At 38.3% G+C, this 21,515-nt stretch overlaps 2 protein-coding genes across 2 annotated transcripts in view; one reads left to right on the top strand and one right to left on the bottom strand.

Annotated features, from left to right (window-relative positions):
• Positions 1–1,549, bottom strand: part of LOC109470485 — a 1,950-nt gene extending 401 nt beyond the window's left edge. Inside the window, exons 1-2 of the mRNA XM_019769446.1 lie at positions 1,155–1,549; positions 6–699 (exon numbers count right to left, since the gene is read on the bottom strand). Of these exons, the coding sequence (XP_019625005.1) occupies positions 6–699; positions 1,155–1,456 (996 nt within the window). The 5' untranslated portion in view covers positions 1,457–1,549. The remainder of the gene's footprint in view (positions 1–5; positions 700–1,154) is intronic.
• Positions 1,550–3,294: 1,745 nt separating this feature from the next.
• LOC109470497 (arylsulfatase B-like) overlaps positions 3,295–21,515 on the top strand; it is a 25,430-nt gene continuing 7,209 nt past the window's right edge. Inside the window, exons 1-8 of the mRNA XM_019769458.1 lie at positions 3,295–3,455; positions 3,649–3,771; positions 4,031–4,121; positions 7,098–7,284; positions 11,414–11,604; positions 17,271–17,478; positions 17,797–18,037; positions 19,696–19,859. Of these exons, the coding sequence (XP_019625017.1) occupies positions 4,104–4,121; positions 7,098–7,284; positions 11,414–11,604; positions 17,271–17,478; positions 17,797–18,037; positions 19,696–19,859 (1,009 nt within the window). The 5' untranslated portion in view covers positions 3,295–3,455; positions 3,649–3,771; positions 4,031–4,103. The remainder of the gene's footprint in view (positions 3,456–3,648; positions 3,772–4,030; positions 4,122–7,097; positions 7,285–11,413; positions 11,605–17,270; positions 17,479–17,796; positions 18,038–19,695; positions 19,860–21,515) is intronic.

Below are 21,515 nucleotides of genomic sequence, written 5' to 3'. Positions count from 1 at the left end.
CTTGCTATGGGTTCCATACGATTACCATACTTGATTGCTGGTATGTCAGATGGGGCAGACGTCCTCCCAAGGAGTGCATCTAGTACACTGCGCGACACGGTGGAGCCAGCCTTAAACTTGTCTGCCATAACCATGACTGGTCGTGCCATGGAGGCTGTTATTCTGCCTACCCGTTGTTGCTTCCAGGTGGGGTTGGATGACTGTGATTTTGTGGCCTTAGCAAGAGCATCTACTTGTTCTGTGTTAAATGTTGGTAGTGATGGAAGAGTCACCAAGTCCGGGAGAGGTAGTGGTACACTCACACATGTCTCTAGCTCTACTACGTCTTCGACTTTCATGTCATGCTCAGTGGGAAAAGCAGCAGTTGCTGTTGGCATGCCATATTTGAAAGCACAGGCACCTTTGCTTGACACATACAAGTCTGACATGAGTTCCTCCAAGCTTGGTTTTGACCTTTCCCCCGTAGGTTTGAACAGCTTTCTTGCTGTGGTGTTGATGGGTGGTCTGTCTTTCCCTTTGGACCAGTTGGGGCTACGCCACTCCATGTCCTTGATCTTCCGTGCGTCGGTGTTTGCGTTCTTCCTGGGCTTGGTCCATTCTGCTGGTTTTGATGTACAGGACTTGTTTGTGACCCCGGTTGCCCATGCGTGGTCCATCTTGAACAGGACACCTGCAACATGGTTGCATGTGGATCCTAAACTGTAAAAAAAAATATTTTGAGTACTATTAAACATTTGTCCTGACTGAGTTTGGATTATATTATCAACTGAACATGAAATAAAAAATACAAGTGCCATTACAATATTCTGGAGGACTAATTGCAACAAGTATAGTATAGTACTAGTGCATATTTAAGTACTAGTGCCATTGTCCTAGCTGGAACTTAAAATGGTCCAACATGCACTTGCAAATGAAAAAAAAATAGATTTCTAAAAGTGCTTGATTTAAATGTTTATTGATGTTTTCGCACTATATGCTATACAATACATGCAGCTATGTTAGTCCACTACTTTGTAAGTCATTCAATTATTTGCCATGTAATAAAATGTCTATTGATGTTTATACAATACATGCAGCTTATGTTGGCCTACTACTTTGTGAACTGTCTGATTATTTGCCCTATAAGAAAAAAATACATAATTTGTCAATATTACCCAGCAAAGCAGCTGCAGTACGCTGTCCGGATTTTCCCAGTTGATTTTTGGAGTGCGACCCACACTCGGTGTGCCTCATCATTTTTTCTCTGTGATCTGCCACTGGTTGATTTTACAAAGCAAACATTTGAATTCTCATTTATTGGATGATACAAAACTTCATTGATGAAGCCAGAATCAAAGTACGAAAATGCTTTGCCATCCTTGTAATCCCCCATTAGCCTCTTCTGCAGCTGTACCTCTCCATTAGCCACAAGGTACTCTGCCATGTCCCCATACATAGTTGGTGGCCAGTGCTGCATCCCTTCTTCCTCTTTCTTCCAGCCACTTTTCAGGTCAACAAAGGGGTCGGGGAGTTGTCTGCCATCGACAGTCAAAAGTGATCTGTAGTCTTCGCATCTAACAAAATAAACACTATGGTGTAAATTTGTTATTTATTGTTACTATTTGATTTGTTACCGTTATCAATTGATCGTTTTTTTTTCAATTACTTATTGTTATTTATTATTACCATTTGATTTGTTACCATTATTACAGTTGTCAATTAATTTAGTCTGGGGAAGGTCACGGACAAGCCATTATGGCTTCTTATCTTTCCCCTACATATCCTATTTTACTGTAATATGTTAATTTTATTGTTCTTCTATCTGATTATATGCAAATAAACAAACAAACAAACAAGGTCAAAGGCACTGTCGGGAGGCGGGGGTAGATCGTAAAACATGTATTGTTTGCGAACTCCGTTCACGAACATCTCGATGTGTTCGAGCTCTTGCAAGATCTCGAGAAAAACAACGCGTACCTCGCGAGAGTAGCAGTGGTGGCGAACACGACTAGGAGACCGTAATATTCGCAGAAAAGCAGGAAGTTGTTGTACGTCCTGGCGGAGCAGGCCAGTCATTTCACAGCAGGTGTGCGATCGGGTTGCCCGTCGGGTATATATACCCGGCCGGCCCCTGCCGGGCTCTGGGCCTGTGGTCTTTTGGGCACCGGCTGCTGTGGTTACAATTAAAAGCTACCTTCACGCTGACCTGCAGGGGTCCCGATGCTCCCTCATTGGTCGGTCTCCGGCAGGTACCCTTAAGATGCTCTGACGATGTCCTGTAGTGACCCATGAGACAGGGTAAGGCCCCTGGTGGGCACTCGTCATATTTCGGGGTATATAAATAAACCCTGCTCGGATCATTTACATTTACTCAGAACTTTCTCTTAGAAGACTGGAAGCGAAAATAATCATCGACGCAGAAGATGCAAAATTCGTAATAAATGTTTACCGGTGGGCTGCCGGCAACCGGCCGGATACCCATCGGTATTCTTACGGTTAGGTCACGGCGTCTTTTTGTCAGCGGGCCCTAGGTAGAATTTTAGAAATCAGAACTACATTCTTCTAGGGTCCCCGCCAGGCCCCAAAATAGCAGGGAGTCGCAGAATTTCTTATGGGGTCACGCTTGAAAGTGCCAAAAAAACAGCCCCGGAACTACGCGACAGGACCTTTTTTTCCAATAAAGACCAAAGCTACACTAGGGAGCTACCATATGACAGAGCTCTTATGAAAGTGAGAGAAAACTGGTCCACACACTGATCACCGTCTGTGTAGTGGAAAGCAGAATGACACTATCATTAAAAAAAACATCGGTTTTAACGGAGAGTTTAGGCGCTACAGCAAAGACCACATTAATATATGAGGCTACTAAAATATTCTCTAAAACAAAATCAGGAACCTCTACAACCATATCGGCATTCACTCTGTCCAATACACCATCTCCAGGTACATTTAATCCTTGGCAGTATACCTGATTTCTGTTATAATATTTACTTTCGCCAAAAAGGTTATGTTTTAGTAGCGTTTGCCCATCTGTCTGTCTGTCTATGAACTGAAATCAAGAAGTATAATATGCATTGTCATGAAACCTGGTAGGTGGTTAGGTCTTGATGAGACCTACAAATTTTGGACCATAGAAACTCGAAGTAACAAAAGAAACTCGAAGTACAAACGTACACACAAGAAAAAAATGTACCTATGGTCTTTAGTAAGATAGACGTCATTCACACCCTATACGCATTCACACTAAAGATATAAAGGTTAAATGTTGTGAAAAAAAGTTCCTGGGTTCACATTTGCTTACAACTCAAAATGGATAAAGCAGGTCCAACTCTGGGTCTAGTTTTGCGTATCTTAAGGCATTTCGTATCATACCGCCATGCTGCCATTTTCGTTGTGTTCGGTACTGCACTGTTGGTGTTGTGGCAGTCGACCGTTCTGTTCACTAACGGTTTCACTCATTTCTTTACGCCGCGAAGGTAAATTTTATCATTGAGCCTAGGTTACCAATTTTTGTTTCAATTATCTTCTAATTTTGCATATTTATGATATAAAAATTATGGCTTTTAAAAAGCCCGTAAACCATGTTTTAATTAATATATTTTTTCTATTATTCTATTCCAATAGGTACATGAGAAATCTAATGCTATACATCTTTATTTTAAATGACAGGATCGATGCAGTAGCTGCCCAAATCAAAAGGAGACCTCACATCGTATTCATCCTGGCAGATGACTATGGGTGGAACGACATTGGATACCATGATTCATTTATACAAACTCCAAACCTTGACAGGTAGTAGAATACGAGACATTCTAAATTCAAAATGAGAAAGGTTTTCTAAATTTCAATTTTCTAAAATCAATTAAGACAACATAATTTTTGCCGCTTAAAATCCCTGGCACTGTTGCAACTAAATTTTAACGACTTGTGATCGGTTTAACTGTCCATGGTTTGAAATGAGATTTTTTTCTATTATCGAATAATTTTAAAAACATACAAACATATAACATTTTTAGATCCAGTCACTGTATTCCATGTGCTTCTGCAATAGGCTGGCATCAGAGGGAGTGAAGTTGGAGAATTACTATGTGCAGCCAATATGTAGTCCGTCAAGAGAACAACTTATGACGGGTAGATATCAGGTACCCTTTTTAACTCATTTTTTAAAACTTTAAAACCATTATTGGATTTAAAACATTTTCTTTCTAAAGGTTATTACTCTCCCTTTGTTATTTTGTTGATTGAGCAAACTCTGACAGTTTTTATCCAAAAGAGCTGATTCGACATTGCTGTTGAGTAGCTTAATTCTCCTTTTGTTTTACTAAAATAACATAAAAATTTCTTGAATTAATAATCTTAAATGTAACAAAAACTGTTTTAAAAGAACATAACACAGCAAATCAGGGCAATACAAATACACTACACTCTATGAATGTTTAAAAACAATACGAAGTAGATAATTTTTGTTAACGACCAAGTTACAATTAACTCCGCCATGTAAGATTATGACTTTTTAAGTTCCATAGATAACATAAGATGTTATGATTTTAAGTGACAAATTAAAAGTAGCAAGATGACTTAGGGAAACTGGTTGAACCTTAAAATGCAGCCTGCCATCAGCCTTTGACCGATTAAATCAGTTAATTAGTATAAATTTTTTATAAGTTTTAATCAGTCGTGTGTCTTAAAGTTCCAACGCCAACTTTTATGTCTGATAGCCTTGAAATTGTTTTTGTTAGAACAGCCAATAATGGTAGGTTAAATCTATAACTTTGTGTTGCGATGGCAACGGACATAACTTTCTGACAGACATTTATTTTAAATATCAGTAATTTCTATCATAAAAAGATTAAACATTTTTGCTTATCTAAAGATGTTAAATGAAGTCGGTGGCCAATGCATTTTTCTCCGCTATAATTTAAGTAATTTAAGGTGATTTTTTTCTTTTGTTTTTACATAAAACTTTTATAGGGGTATTTTATTACAGTAGCAAAAACCCTTTAAGACGGTTTTTTGCTGGCGGTCTATGATACTGTTAAGATCATGAATATAAAATGGTAGGTATCTCTTGGTCTCGGGAAAAAGGCACGTTAGCTTAGGCACCTAGCAGCTTGTTATGGAACTGCAGGGGGGTTCTAAAAAATCTACAAGAAAGAATAATAAAACAAGTGCTTTTGGAAAAAGCTGCCATTTTCGCCGCAATGAAAAGGCTTACAGTTTTTACGAACTGGTGGATGGTTGAGGAGTATATGGTGGTGGAACGTACCGTAGTGCAATGCAGTCTATCATTTTCCCCATCCTAGCTTTTCATTGTACCTAAGTTATATAAATGGTTCTAGTTCTCATTAATATTGTATATATAATGATAGAACATGCACTTGTATATTTCAACTCTTTAAAACATTACAAAACTTTAGTATATAACAGTTAAAAACCTGTTTTCTCACTTTTTAAGAGTCTTATTAACAGAATAATGAGACACAAAAGTACATTTTAACTTAAGTAAATGATTTTATTCAAAATCTCTTCGATGGCTTTGTCCCCAACATGCAAGTTTATAAACCTTGTGACATTTAACAATGAAAAAATACTCGAAGAAAAAAAACTATTTTTCAAAATTCAAGATTGATGATCCAAGATGGCGGATAGGTAATATATGCATGACGTCACCGGTGTTGCTATGGGCAACATAAGACTTAGTACACCCTAATATTCTGTCATAAACGCTTTTGGTAAAGTTATGTTGTATACCATTTAGTTTTCAGGGAATAGCCTATCTAGACGGTTTTGGCCAATAAAATCACATTAATGACGTCATAATGACGTCATATTACGTCATAACGACATAAAAATTGCAGATATGATAAATTTTTACTAGTACACTATCCGCTGAAAATTTGGTGGTCATACGACATACCGTTCGCGAGTTCTGAGGGGGGGGTCAAAAGAGCCCCCGGTCCCACCATGCTCAAAAAAGCCCGGTCTAGATAGGGTTTTAAGGCGGCTGCGGCCTTATCTCTGCACAAATATTACCAATATGTTGTACAAAACCTTTGCTTTACCGCTACTTGAATACTGTGATGTGGTCTGGGACAACTGTAGCGCAACCAACTAGCAACGACTACAGATTCTACAGAACCGGGCTGCAAGAATCATTCTCAGACGTGAATCGAGATCAAATGTGGGGGAACTGCACCAAGCACTTGGATGGAGTCAACTGCAGGAACGAAGAACACGCCACGTTTGTGTCATGGTGTACAAATGTCTCCATGGATTAGCCCCGAGCTATCTACTGAACACGTTCAATTATAATAACCAAATCCGAAACTACCACACTAGACAATCATGCCTCCTGCACAGACCCAACTACACTTCAAAAGCAGGACAACGTACCTTTGCGTACAGGGCAGCAGTAACATACAACTCACTAAAATGTAACTTAAAACAAGCACTCACACTTAAAGCCTTTAAAGGCAGACTAATATCGGAACCCATCTTACACCTGACTACCTAATGACGATCTCGACAACCTTGATTTAACTATGTTTATTGATTTGTTTGATTTGTTTATATGATTCATTATTCTTATTTTCAATTATTACTACTATGTTCATTCTTATTTTCAATTATTACTACTATATTACCATTTCCTAAGTTACTCGGAATTTGACCTCTGGCCCACCAAAGACCACTGACCGAATGTTATTTAATTTATGTTATATTATCATTTCTGTATTCTTGTTTGCATTATATTCTTGTTTATTTATTATGGGCTGTCTTGGAAATCAGCCCCTCGGGGCTGAAGAGACTATCCATATGTTGTTAAGATAAATAAATAAATAAATAAATATCATGTTACCATCCAAAATACTAGTAAATAATGCAACCCTTTGTTTCGCTGTATTCGGGGTTGTGTTGCTTCTTACGACAGGAAATTTATGAATGATAAAAAATTATTATGATCTATTGTACTTATTATATCACTATAACAGCATGCCAAACAAATTGTGTGTTCTGGTATTGATGTATTTCTAATCATTTTAATGTGAACATTATTTTTTTAAATCTTTTTTTTTAACTTTGAATTAATCATGAACCCGTCTTCGATGTTCCCTTAGATTCGCTATGGATTACAGCATAGTGTTATCACGCACGACCGCCCCCATGGTCTCCCGTTGGATGAAGTAACACTGGCACAGAAACTAAAGGACAGCGGTTATTCAACCTACATTGTCGGCAAATGGCATCTGGGTTTCTTTGAAAAAGGATATCTACCCCTGGCGCGAGGCTTTGATAGATTTTACGGTAAAGGGCAAAATTTAGAAATTTCTTATTATATGCAAAGGTCACTTTTTTTCCTATTCTCTAGCAAAATTGAATAAGGGCTAAGTTTTAAAAATGTGTAAAACTGCCAAAATATTTTTGATTTGGTGGCATTTGATGTCTTTCTAAATAGTTTATGGTGAATAAGTAAATTTTAATCATATTTGGTAGGTCGTCACTTATTTAAGAAATGATTAGGTTTTTAACCCCCTGTGGCATTACGTGAGCAGAGGTTCCATTTTTTATATCTCGTGTTCAACTATTTACCTCAAAATATTAACATTGATAACAATACCAAAGCACACAGAGCAGAGATAAATTACAAAAAAAGCGATTTAGGCTAAATATGCTTTATACGAAATAGATATTACGTACTTAGTGTACAGGTACCTTAAAATATCTACACAATAATCTGCACACCGTTAGGATGCAGTGAATAAATCAGTTTCCATTACGGTTTTAGGGCTCTAGGAATAAAAGGCAGTTCATGTCTTTTGGTTTCGCTCTTATTTCCTCGGAAGCAACCCTCACGCCGTAGACTAGTGGTTGACACACAGTGGGAGGATGAACTCATTTAGTGGAGAATTGTTTTCCTGAAGAATGTCCTGTAATGAGATACCCGAAACGGGATTTTGTGGATCTAGGAATAACGGACTTGATAGTGTTGCTATGGATTACGAGTTCCTCAGATCCGAAGATACCAGAATCAGAATTCTGCTGATCTCCCTTTCACACACAAATCCGAAAAAAGATCCCAGAAGTGGACTCGCTTTCACAGATTTCAAAATATACCGTAAACGGAATTTGGCAGATATCGGACTTTTCAATTGCCACTGCTTTATGGATTACGAGTCCCTTAGATCAGAAGATACTAAAATCATCATTCGCTGATCTTGCTTTTACAAACTGCACGAAATCTGAAATTTATCAAACTCACCATGGGTAAAACTATGGTTCCGAGTTTAAACAATCTGCAACCCTTGTACTAGTAAATGGAGTGCTTAACCCTCAACAGAACACCTTCCTGGACTGATTAATCTGTACACCTGGGGTCCGCGCGGACCCCAAAACAGTTTTTTTGCTAATTTTTAGAAATTATCAACATGATACAAGCTCAATTGCTTTGCAAATTGATGTGTGAACCTCTGAGTCCACATTACGTACAAAAATCATACATTTTGACCTTTTCCTATTTTTTGGTGAAGAAAAGACAAAAAGGTGAAATACCCGATTTTTGAACCCTATTAATATTCAGACCGAGTGGTCTTTTGAGGCCCGCGCCAACTTAAATCTCAAATAGCGCCTGAACGGCTTCAGCTAGAACCATGAAATTTGGTTGACACTTCTAAAATGTATCTGGAAAAAAAATCATTTAAGTTAATAAGTTAATGATTTTTTTGTGTTGCCATGGCAACGGGTTTCTGACAGTTTTATCGGAACAATCAGTAATTTTGGTTTAAACATTAAAATTTTCTGGCTTTTATATTAAAAAAACTGTTCCTTTCTGACATTAATAACATCTTACATGATTAACGATGTTACATCATTTAATATTAATAATATATGGTAATTTGATGACGTCATTGGTCAAAATCCAAGATGGCGGACCATATTATTAGCTCTGACGTCATATGACGTCATAATTACACAAAAGGTGTCAGAATTTAATTCTATTATTACACCATTCTCTGAAAAGTCGGTGGCCATAAGATAAGTGTATGATTACGATCAAAAGCCGGCTGGGGTCCGCGCGGACCCCAAAAGAAAATCAAATATAACAATTTTTAGAAATGGGGGAAACTGAGTTTTTTGTACTGTATTGAGGGACAACTTTGTGGGTTACAATTACCTGAAATTTTAGAAAAAAATCTTAAGAAACAAATAAAAAATATATTACAGAATATATAGTGCTGGGGACCCCAGGTGTACTGTTTTGGGTTAATACATACTTTTTGAGTAATGCAAGACACCAAGGTCTCAATGATACCTCTAATTGGCCAGGTAGTGTGTTGGTGGTTAGAATGGAAATCGTTAGGAAAGTTGGCTTGAAAGCCGTGGAGAACTAAAGAGAAATCAGATGTTTACATCACTTTTTCAGGGATACCATGGTGACATAATCAGTTTATCATGATCGGCAAGCGAGTGTCAATGAGAGTCATAGAGGCTTGAGAGTAAATGGGGATGTGATGTAAATAAAGAGGGTAACTGGCTCAGTGGCCCTCTTTCCACATCGAAGTCTGAAAAAGTCCATTTGTTAGGGGAGGATGCATGGATTGCTAAATGTTGACTTCAGTCTATAGTATATTCTTGGGGATTTTTTAAGAGAGCTTGACCTTTAAACTAACTCAATATGATTCGTGTATGCAGATAATTGTAAAGACATTGCTCACTCGTAGGGGCCAACTTTGGACAAACATTTTTATGGGTTCACTACACCACGAAGTGAAGTGGTGTGGTGAAACCATATTGCTTTTTCTGATGTTTCTTCTTCTTCTTCTCCTCCTCCTCCTTCTCCTCCTGCCATTTTTTAAATGGATTCAGCTTCTTCATTTTAGGGCCCAAGGTCCTGAAATTTGGTATGGAGGTACAGTGGGCAAATACCCCTAGGCGTTTTTTAAATTATTGTGATACAGGCTTTTAGAATGGTTTTATTTGAGTTTTTTGGCTGTATTATAGCAAATGTATTACTGTGTCAGTGGGCAGTGTTAACCACATTTGGCATGAGTCATCACAATGGAATGCAGGGCATCAACCAATAGGCATGCAGCTTTCCTCTCTTCTTCTTGCTGATTGGCTGTTGGGATTTAACTTGATTAACACCTGCACAGACCATTTCCACCTGCACAGAGCATTTCTGTATTCAAGTGTTTTGGTAGGTATTTCAAGCTTTCCTGCTCCAGCATTGGAATGCGGGGCATGAACGTTTTTTTATTTATTTTGAAAATCAACAGTTTGCATTATGCAATTAAAAATCCTAACCAATAAAGTAGGAAATAGCTATCCAACTGTTGTTTTAGTTGTATGTTACTTCATATTATAGTTATATCAATGTAAATCATTGTTTTCCCTTGTGTTTCTCATTCTTTCCCTGCCATGACGTCGTAAAATGTGGTGAACCCATCGCTGTATTTGCTCCAAAGCAAATATTGGCCTTTCTAGTTGTTACAGTTTTTTTTTATTTGTGTATGAATGTATCCCAAATGTAAGGACAAAACTTACTGTTAGGGGTAATTTGAAGAGGAATGTTTGATACAGTTTTTGTTAATTCACTATGATTTGTGTATTACTTTATACCTCGAGTGTAATGGGGATAGCTCTTGGGCTGAAATGTTTGTTAGATTTTTTGTTATTGCGAGTGTTAACCAATTATGTGGATAACTATGTACCTCAACTGTAAGGGTATAGCTTCCCTCTTAGGGGGTAATTGTACAGGATACGTTTCAGGCTGTGCATTGGTAATAAACAATTTTATCAGTTACATGACCTCATATTAAGCCGTTACGTATTTGAACATATCCTGAATCGGAATATGGTTAAGCTTTTTAAAAGTATATCCTGAATATGGCAAATATCGTTTCGTCGGATTTTAAATTTATGACTTTTTCCCGATGCTTTGTGTTTGCCTTAACTATATTCTATTTTTTATCTTGCTTGTACCCGAAAAAAACTCAGGGAAAATCATGGTATATATTTGTCAGGATTCAAGGTAATTTCTGTATGTATACGGAAAAAAATTGGAACGTATCCTGTGTGGAATACTACAAGAATCCTGTTTTCCGGATTTGTGCACCAAAAAGGCCACCAATGTTTCGGAGTTTTGACGGATTCAATTCCGATCCGCCATTGTCCGAAAAAATACAGGAAACTCCCAGTACTTATTTGCATGAACTTATAACCGTAAAAATTAAGAACCATAGACGTTATCAACCAAAGTTCTGCTGCAGCACCATGAAAAGCCGAAAGAAATCTCATAAAAATAAAAATATTTTATTGGTCACATATGAAAAGCCAAATGGGTCCACCGTTTTCTTCTCGAGTTTTGCTTTATGTAAACAACACAAACAGCTTGTAAAATAATGTTTTTGGCGAAAGTAACCACGTATTACTTTAGGTTTCTTAACAGGTGGGGAAGACTACTGGTCTCATAGAAGGCCTAATATCTATTCAAAGGACCCTTCAGAGTATCGAGGGTTGGATCTACGTGTCCAGGATGAACCTGTTCTGGATCAAAATGGAACATATTCAACACATTTATTCGCTTCAAAGGCCGCTGAGATTATTGGTCATCATGACCAAAACAAGGTATCGTCTGTACATTATTCTGAAACCCTCGTGTATGTGTACTTTTGATGTCACTAATAATGACAACAAGGGTTCCGAGATCTCATACCTCCATGAAATATGGGCTTGATATGTAAATGTAAATTTATTCTTTAATTATGCAAATAACCTAGCCTCCTTCGCAGAATTGTTGGGCGTCGGCGTTATTTTTTCTGTGAGCGACGCGAGTAATATGCCGCCGCGAGGGACGATTTGCTGCCGAGGGAGTTTTTGCCGGGAAGAGAAGGTTTTGCGCTCCAACAAGACTGCTTCCATTCGGCGACTAAAAAGGGCTATTAAAAACACTTATGAGCGATTGGCATGGATGTGTGAATTTCCTACAATTAACGCCACCAGTGTAGGGAGGTGTTAATGCCCCGTTGCTCGACGAGCCAAAACTTGCAACTTTCTTTTAAACGGGCGGCCGATCAACCCGTCGATCAACCCAACCATTCTCAAAAACCGAGCCCTATTCACTCAACAAAATTTCCTAGTCATTGCTGCTACGAAAAACAACTTTAAACAGATCACTGCCACAGGAAGCCGCAAGCTAAACTGTGATATTGCTGGGGGACGTGGACAGATAAACAAAGTGCCGCCATCTTGTTTGGTGGCGGGTTGATCTCACTGGTCATGGGAGGGTAACGCACCACGCCGCAGCAAGTTGCGTCATAGAAAGAATGGCATATCTCAACAGCAAAAATAGTACTGCAAAGTTTGTCTTGGTTTGTTTGCATGGGACGCTTAAATATGCACAGCAATGCCTTTGTTGTAACGTTACCAACGTTCACTCTTTCTCTGTTGGAACCTTCCGCTATAGTAACACAAGCTAATAAAACCAACCGTTGACAAAGTCGAGCGCGTGTCAGCCTTCTCCGTGCGTATCTGTGAATTACCCTTGCGCGAACATGTGGATTGCCCCTGCACGAACATGTGAATTGCCCCAGCGCAAACATGTTAATAGCCTCTATGAAAGGCTAGCCTAATCCGAGGTCCTTTTTAGTCGCCGACTGGAAGCAGACTTGTTGGAGCGCGAATCCTTCTCTCCGCGGCAAAAACTCCCTCGGCAGCAAATCGTCCCTCGCGGCGGCATATTACTCGCGTCGCTTACAGAAAAAAATTACGCCGACTCCCAACAAGACTGCGAAGGAGGCTACAAATGACCTCTGCATTAACATAATATATGCATCGTGATGTTAACTTTTGATAACTTACAGATGTCCCAATTCCCATCATTCACCACTAAGAAATCGTAGTATATTCACATTACGTCGATGAAGGTTAGACATCCAGGTAATACGATACGCCAAAAAGCAGTTTACTCAAGCAACTAGATATGATTTTGAAAACGTCAGACGTTTCAGCTAGTATCCACTAGCTTTCGTCAGTGATTGAGAGACCAGAGGGGAAATGCAAGATTATAAGCACAACCTATTGATTGATATGCAAATAAAGTGAAGACAAATTTTTGGAAGTCGAAAATGGAACAAAAGTCAGACAATTCAAGACAAGATAAAGCAAATTAGTCAGAAAGCTCCTGTTATACAGAACAGTTGCTTAAGTGTTGTCTGTCCTCGGGGCTGGGAGTGCAAAATCCCAAGTGCCGGAAAGATTGACTCGTAGCCTCCCTTCCCTGTTGAGGGTGGGGTTGTACATTCTTTCATATATTGCCTCTTTAACACCCCGTTCCCACCAGCGTGTTTCGCGGTCTAAGATATCCGTGGACTCGAGTTTGAAAGAGTGACCCTGGTTGTGTTGTAGGTGGTGGAAAATAGCTGAGGAGTCGCCGTCGGCAATGTTCTTTGTATCTTACTTTGAGCGGTCGACTTGTCTCTCCGATGTAGGTGTTGTTACTCCGTGAAGGATGTCAGGACCTCCGGACGGAGTGTTGTGAAGAGCCGTTTTTTCGTGTTCGCAGTCAAAACACTGGGTTCTCTTTGTGTAACCGGCACGCAATTTTATACGCCGTCTGTGGGCATGCCCGTGTTGATGCACGAATGTGTATTTTTGCCGTTGCTGCTTTCGCGGTTAATGTAATATTGCAGATGCACCACTACAATTATGAGGCAAATTGGAATGGTCCTGAAAAACGCGTTGTTTGGAATAGCAATGGGGGTGGAACTTCAGACAGATATGGTGAGGGGCCGATAAGTGGTCCCAGATGTTTTTGGCCGTCCTTAAGAGATGGTAAGTTTTTTTTGGAAGATGTTCGCAGCCAAAACGCATTCTTCCGTACGTAGCATTTCTGTGTAATTGGGCATGTGGTGTGCCATTATGTCCGTGATGATGCACGTCTTTTTATTTTCACCGTAGCAGTTTTGATATTGAAGTAAATGCATATTTTAGAAACATCCCTACCTTTACAATCTTGTGGAATAGGCCGTAGGTTTAGGCAGTTGTCTGTTAGCAGAGGTTCTCTAAGCAGATATTAGGTGGCTGTTGTGCATAATGGTGGCGAGTATTTTTTTGGAATTGTGGTTTGCACCTACTGCGATACCTTGTCAAATGAATAATATGTAGTAAATGAAAGATATTGTTATGAAATCAGACTTTGTTCATCTATTTAGATTGTCGTGTTGTTGATTTTATCTTGCCTGTGTTTACACTAGTTAGTCTGCAACTGTTTCCCCAAGGGGGCGGCAAACCACTGGGCAGGCGGTAGTAACACTCGTGGTGCTGGCCGCAACTGTTGCCTGGCCAGTCGCGCTTAATAAGTAACAGGGCCGGTAAGACGGTGGGGTTGTATTTGTTACTAGTGCCATGACAATGATAGTCCGATCTTTATGTGAATGCGATGATTGTGTGTGTGTAATTAAAATGAACTTCGAACTTGAAGCGCAGTATCTTTACACGCCCTTGGAGCAGTAATGGGTTTGGGTCTTTGTATGTTTATGGTTGTAAAAGCGCCCTCATTGTATTAATTAACCGTTGCCTTATGTCTGCTCAGTAGGTCTGGCGTTGACGCTTGGAATTATTTTTGTTGCAAAATATAAAACTTCACGGAGGATTGTCACCTATGGCTTCTTGTTACAATTGGGCTCCTCACATTTGAGTCTGTAAATAACATTCGCCTTGGTACCTTTGTGAGGTCGGTCCTTAGGGTGTACCAGTCTTTGTCTGAGGGTTGAGTGAGGTTTGAAGTAAGTGGCTATGTTGAAGTTTTGGAAGATCTTAGATACTCCTTGGACATACGGAATAGTGATGTTGACCTTGTTTTTGTTTGAAAGAGTGACCACAACCAGGATATCTTAGACCGCGAAACACACTGGTGGGAACGGGGTGTTAAAGAGGCAATATATGAAAGAATGCACAACCCCACCCTCAACAGGGCAGGGTGACTACGAGTAGTTCTTTCCGGCACTTGGGATTTGGCACTCCCAGCCCCGAGGACAGGCAACACTTAAGCTCCTGTTCTGTATAACAGGAGCTTTCTGACTAATTTGCATTATCTTGTCTTGAATTGTCTGACTTTTGTTCCATTTTCGACTTCCGACAACTTTTCTTCTCTTTATTTGCATATCAATCAATAGGTTGTGCTTATAAACCTGCATTACCCCTCTGGTGTCTCAGTCACTGACGAAAGCTAGTGGATACTAGCTGAAACGTCTGACCGTTTCCAAAATCATATCCAGTTGCTTGAGTAACTAATTTTTGGCGTGTTGTTCAGAGTTCAATGAGTATTTCAATCAAGGCAGGCCTGTAGCGTTTTGACCCCGAAGGCTGCTGGTACTGGTCGGAGTTAGGCAGGTTTCTGCTGAGAGTTTGGTGTTGGCTTCCTTTTTCGACTTCCAAAAAATTGTCTTTACTTTATTTGCATATCAATCAATAGGTTGTGCTTATAAACCTGCATTTTCCCTCTGGTCTCTCAGTCACTGACGAAAGCTAGTGGATACTAGCTGAAACGTCTGACGTTTTCAAAATCATATCCAGTTGCTTGAGTAACTGCTTTTTGGCGTATATTCGCATTATTTATACAAATTAGATCATCATTTGCATAATTAGTATCTGTTGATGTTCCATCTGCCATAGGTTACATACATTACATGTATGAAAGTACTATAATGTAAAACACTGTAATTATAGAATTTTCTCATTAATTATGCAAATAAACTCCTAATTTGCATAATTTGCTTTTAATTATGTACATCTCTCTCTCTCAGCTACCTACCTACCAAAAATGATGAAAATACGTTGTTCCTATCTAGACTTATTGGCTTTCAAAGATTTCGCCCGAAGGTCCCTGCAGTTGCAGAACAAGTTGCTAGGGGGACTAAACCCACACCACGTATTCCTGACAGGAAACGGTATATGTCATCAAAAAGACCATAGCATGTTCAGGACAAAAGATACAAAAACCGGAAGTTCTGCTGCAGTGCCAAGGTCATCTACCCGGAGGCCCATATTTGACCTTGACCTTTGTCTTTCTAAGACTTACCAGCATACCAAATATCATCACAATCCATAAAGGCGTTATGAAGTTATGCTGACTACAAATGTACGTAAACACCAACACACACACAGACAGACACACACAGACAGACACACACACACACACACACACACACACACAGACGCGCCAAAAACAACACCTCCATTTTTCTTGGAGGTAATGACAAAACACGGCGGTCTGTCACTACGCTATTCTTTCCCATTGCTTGGCGCGTTCGAAAAGGTATCGTTTACAAGACGTATTTTGGCCTGTTTTGGACTACCAGTAAAACACTTGAAAGTAAACAAAAAGGATTTAATGGTAAATTTCGTCAAATTAAAATGAAATTATCGTCTTAACATCCTTTTTAATATTAGCTGTTCATGTTAAATCATTAATTTTGTTAAATTTCGCTCCCAAAGACGATTATTTTCGGGTTTCCGACCACAAGTCATGTCATGTTTTAGGCAAACATCGTTTAACCTGCCTACGTGTATTACCCCAGATCCCCGATTTTTATATTTTTCGAAAATCGTGCTTTCGAGTTTTTGTCGACATATTGGTGAACAAATGCATTTTTTTAAATTTTTCGCACTAAATTACCCATAATTCAAAATTAAGGCCATTTTTCAAAAATCCCTAAAACACGATTTTCGGAACAACCTTTACGGTCATTTTGAGCCGTGAATCGCACTCTCCATACTTGCAGGTTTAAACGAGTTTTGCAGACATGTAATGTCAACCAAAAGTCTGTATTGTGTTATTCATACTGGCGTAAAGAATCATTATAGTAATCAATCAAGGTCACCCAAGGAATTCGACAGTAGCTTCGCTACATGTTACATATTCACAAATAAATGACAGAGGACATGTGCTGTCCTGGAAACTGTTTGTATCCATAGAAAAGTGTTTTTTTTTAATCTGTTGCAAGTCACTGAGGCAGAAAGGCTTGTTTTGCCGCTTTATTGTAAATGACCGCAAGTGACCCCGATATAGAACGCGTGTTCAATTCGAATTCCCCAGATCGAACACGATCGAACACAGTTCGGGTTCTATGAAATGTGGGAACTTTTCGGCCCAGATTTTACCACCGTGAAAAATGGAAACAAAAGCTATATTGAAAATCGTGTTTACTATGCATTTGTTCTAAGCAATGATATAAACCAGCATGGCAGTTTAAAACTGAAAATTTCTATTTCTTTTTCTTTTTCTCCAATAGCCTATGTTTCTATATTTATCCTTTCAAGCAGTGCATGCACCTCTTCAAGTACCAGACGTGTATGTTGAAAGGTACAAGAATTTTGGGAGCATTTCTGTACAAAAGTATGCTGCCATGGTGACAGCTATGGACGAGGCAGTTGGAAATGTGACAAATGCTCTAAAAGTTACTGGGCTCTGGGACAACACTGTACTAATATTTTCCACTGGTGAGTAACGGGATTTACGGATTAAAAATACGTTGTTGGTAATTAAGTTCGTTTACAAAATATTGGTAATAGAGTGGGGTATGACGGATTTTTTTTCAAATCTTTAAAAGTTAAATCCCATTCACATCGGGCTTTCCGAACCACACTGTGGCGGAAATGGGGCAGTGACGTCATCCCCTGTTAACTTTCAAACTGCTAATGGCCAGCAAATATTTCTAGATGGTGTTTTCTTTCTAAAAGGGGTTATGATATAAAATCTTTATTATCTCCTTTACTTTAGACAATGATATTATATTTTTATTATCTCCTTTACTTTAGACAATGGTGCAAGAAGAGGTGCCGGTAGTAACTGGCCATTAAGAGGCTGGAAGAATACGTTATGGGAGGGAGGAATACGTGGTGTCTGTTTTGTAACCAGCAAGCTTCTTGAAATAAAAAGAAGGACAAGCAACGCCCTCATCCACATCTCTGACTGGTTCCCTACACTTGTTCATATTTCACAAGGATCCACTTACGACACGAAGCCTTTAGATGGCTTTGATGTGTGGAATTCTATAAGGTACATACATACATGTCGAGCACGTTCTCTCCTTAGGCCATACCAAGAAATTTTGCATGAATGACGTCAACACTCGGATTGAGTTTGGCCTGTTTGTTGAAAAATACGTTGTAACGAACAATATGTTGGTTGTTACACTGTGTTACATCATTTTATGTGTGTTTTAGAATGTATTGTCTGTTTGCTTATTTCAAATCCAACGTTAGGCATCTTGTTTCGGACCTTTTTGTTTTATTTCACTCTATCGCATTAGTTTTAGGGTCACCTGAAAACGTCATCCATATAAATTATTTGGTTTAGTCTTACTTAATATTCTAGCTAAATATTAATGTACAAGCGTACCTTAAGCGTACTCTTATGTTACCCCCGTATTTTAGGCATCTGAAAGAGTATCGTGTCTTACTTAGCTAGTCCTCTACCAATGTCAACACGATGGAAGTCTGAAGTCTGGTAAAGGACGTTATCCCTATCTAGATGGGGGGGGGGGCTAAAAGTACCCGCGCCAACTTTAATGTCACGTAGCGTCTAAACGGCTAGCGCTAGAACAACCAAACTTAGTGATTTTTTCTAAAATAGTGTTGGCAACAATTCTGAATCATTGGATCTACATAATAATTTTTTGTGTTGCCATGGCAACGGGTTTCTGGCAGGCAGTTTTTGCTAAATTTAGTAATTTTAGTTTCAACAATAGAATTTTATGGGTTTTATGTCATGTTACACATGGTTTCTAATATCAATAACATCCCATATAAGTTTATGTAAATTTTATAATTAAAAATGCATAATTTATGCTAATTTGATGACGTCATTGGCCAAAATCCAACATGGCGGACCATATCATTAGAACAGGTATACACAGGTTATTTTCTTTAAAATTTCATAAAAGGTTCATTTGAAATTTGGTATGGGGATACCTTGGATATATGTCTACAAAACCTCATTCAAGCTTTTGACATACACCACTTTAAAATTGTGAAAAATTGACATTTTTGGCTCCTTTGGCCTAATATCAAATTTGGGACTTTTTGACCGTTTTTAGGTCACAATTTATGATGTAGTTGGGGATGACTATCCATGAGTCATCAGTTTGGCATGCAGAAAAAGAACCAAAAGGCATGCAGCTTTTCTCTAATCTTGTTGCTGATTGGCTGTTGGAATTTGATTGAGTTAACTCCATGGACATTTGCATGCCATATTAAAAGTGTTACATTGAAGTGTTTGGTAGGTATGTCAAACGTTCCTGCTCCAGCATTGGAATGTGGGGCATGAACGCTTTTTTATCTTGAAAATCAACATTTTGCATTATGCAGATAAAAATACTAATCAATAATGTAGAAGATAGCTATCCAACTGTTGTATTCGTAGTTATATGTCACTTCATACTATAGTTATATTGATGTAAAACATTGTTTCCCTTGTATTCTCCTTCTTTTCCTGCCATGTCGTAAAATGCGGTGGAGCCATGCTGACTTTGCTCCAAAGCAAATATCGGCCTTTCTAGTTTTTAGATTTTTTACTGTGTATTGCTGTATCGATTTTTTACTGTATATTTTACTGTGTATCGATATTTACTGTATATACTGGGAGATTAGGAATATTCAATACTTCCACTTTAGTTATTGGTTTTAAATCTTGAATGATATGTTTGCATTTTTTAGCAAGGGAACACCTTCTCCGAGAAAGGAGATACTTCACAACATTGACCCTTTGAAATGTTCAAAGGGATTTTCCTGTTCAAGCTCTGGAAATGACAGCGTTTTTAACACCCTTACGTATGCTGCTATCCGATCAAGAGACTGGAAGTTATTGACAGGATATCAAGGTTTGTTGAAAATGGCCTTTATATTTTAATCTAACTTCCAGGTTCAAAGTTAACTTAAATCATTAATCACCAATTGCGATGACCACCGAAAGAGCCACCAAGTGAGCGTAGGGAACGAGGTGGCTTATGAGGTGCATATTTCACCTGACTAGGGATTAATTATATCACCATATACACTGAGGATAAGGCAGGGCATTAACGTTCTATCTCCAGATCCGCCTTCGATATCTCTTTTAAGTAGAACTGATGTACGCCAAAAAAAACTCCCACAATCTATGTTACGTAAAAGAAAATAGCATTTTGACACAAATACAGATTTTCTGCAGTAGCCTTTTGGCATTGCAGCAGTACAACTTTTAATAAGAGTGGCACCAATTATGTCAACATTACTTCGGTTTAAATTACGTTTTAATTTTTTCATTGTGTTTCATTTTTAAAGAATGATTAAAAAAAACTACACTACTTTTTTTATAGATACTACAAGTATTAACACTGCTGTTGATGTCATGTCTACTGTTACTCTAATAACCGACCACTTTTAAGGTTATGACGTGATAGCCCATGGTAAATGGAGCCTCCTGATGTTGTTTTTATCAATAAATTTACATGATGCTAACTTCATAACGTCATTAGTCAAAATCCAAAATGGCGAACCATATCCCGGATACATTCATTAAGATTTCATCACTACTTAAGAAGTTTTCAAAAACAATAATTATATGCCACCCGAAATTTGGGAAGCACACTCGAATTATTTAGCTGGACGCCAACCAGTTGGGAGCAGTAAGTCCCAAATAAAGTCTTGTTCACAGCAAAAGAATAGTGGTAAAATTTCCTATTTATACAATTGGTATTGCGTTAAAACGTCTTATTTCAGCTCGAACAAAACAATTGTTACTTAACTTGGTATTTAAACAGATGCCAAGATAAACATAAGTATCAACATATTTCAAATGTACGTTGTAAAGCTTTACAAAAGCCAGTGGTTGCTGGAGCGGGAGTCCCGTGTTAGGAAAGTACATGCAACAAGTTTTATCAGCATTGTACAGAATATCATTTTCCTGGCAAACATTTCACGAATCCCAACCAGTTTATGCAGGGATTTTACACTAGGATTAATCAAATATCATTAGCGTGTAGGAGATGGTTCATAACAAAACTGCCCATACATTAACCCTATCTAGACCAGACTTTTTTCGGTTGTGTGTCTCATTTGCCCCACCCCCAGAACTCGCGAACGGTATATCATATGACCACTAAATTGTCAGACAGAAAATGGTGTACTTGTAAAAAAACAATTTTTCATGTCGTTATTACTTAATGTGACGTCATTATGACGTCATTAACGTAAAATTATTGGCCAAACCGTATAGATAGGTTATTCCCTATAAACTCTATGGTATACAACATAACTTTAACAAAAAGTGTTTATGATAAAATATTAGGGTGCACTAAGACGTATGTGGCCAATAGTTTATTGTTTTCTAAATTTAAATGACAATATTTTTCGTGTAAAATTCCTATTCTTTGTCAAACTTCATTTCAACATGCCCTCAATAATTATGCAAATGCCCTTACATTAACATTATATGTATATATATATATATATATATATATATATATATATATATATATATATATATATATATATATATA

The sequence above is a fragment of the Branchiostoma belcheri genome, unplaced genomic scaffold (assembly GCF_001625305.1).
Source record: "Branchiostoma belcheri isolate BF01 breed outbred unplaced genomic scaffold, Haploidv18h27 scaffold227, whole genome shotgun sequence".
NCBI lineage: Eukaryota > Metazoa > Chordata > Leptocardii > Amphioxiformes > Branchiostomatidae > Branchiostoma > Branchiostoma belcheri.
The sequence above is the reverse complement of the archived record's forward strand: the minus strand, read 5'-3'. Positions and strand labels throughout refer to the sequence as shown.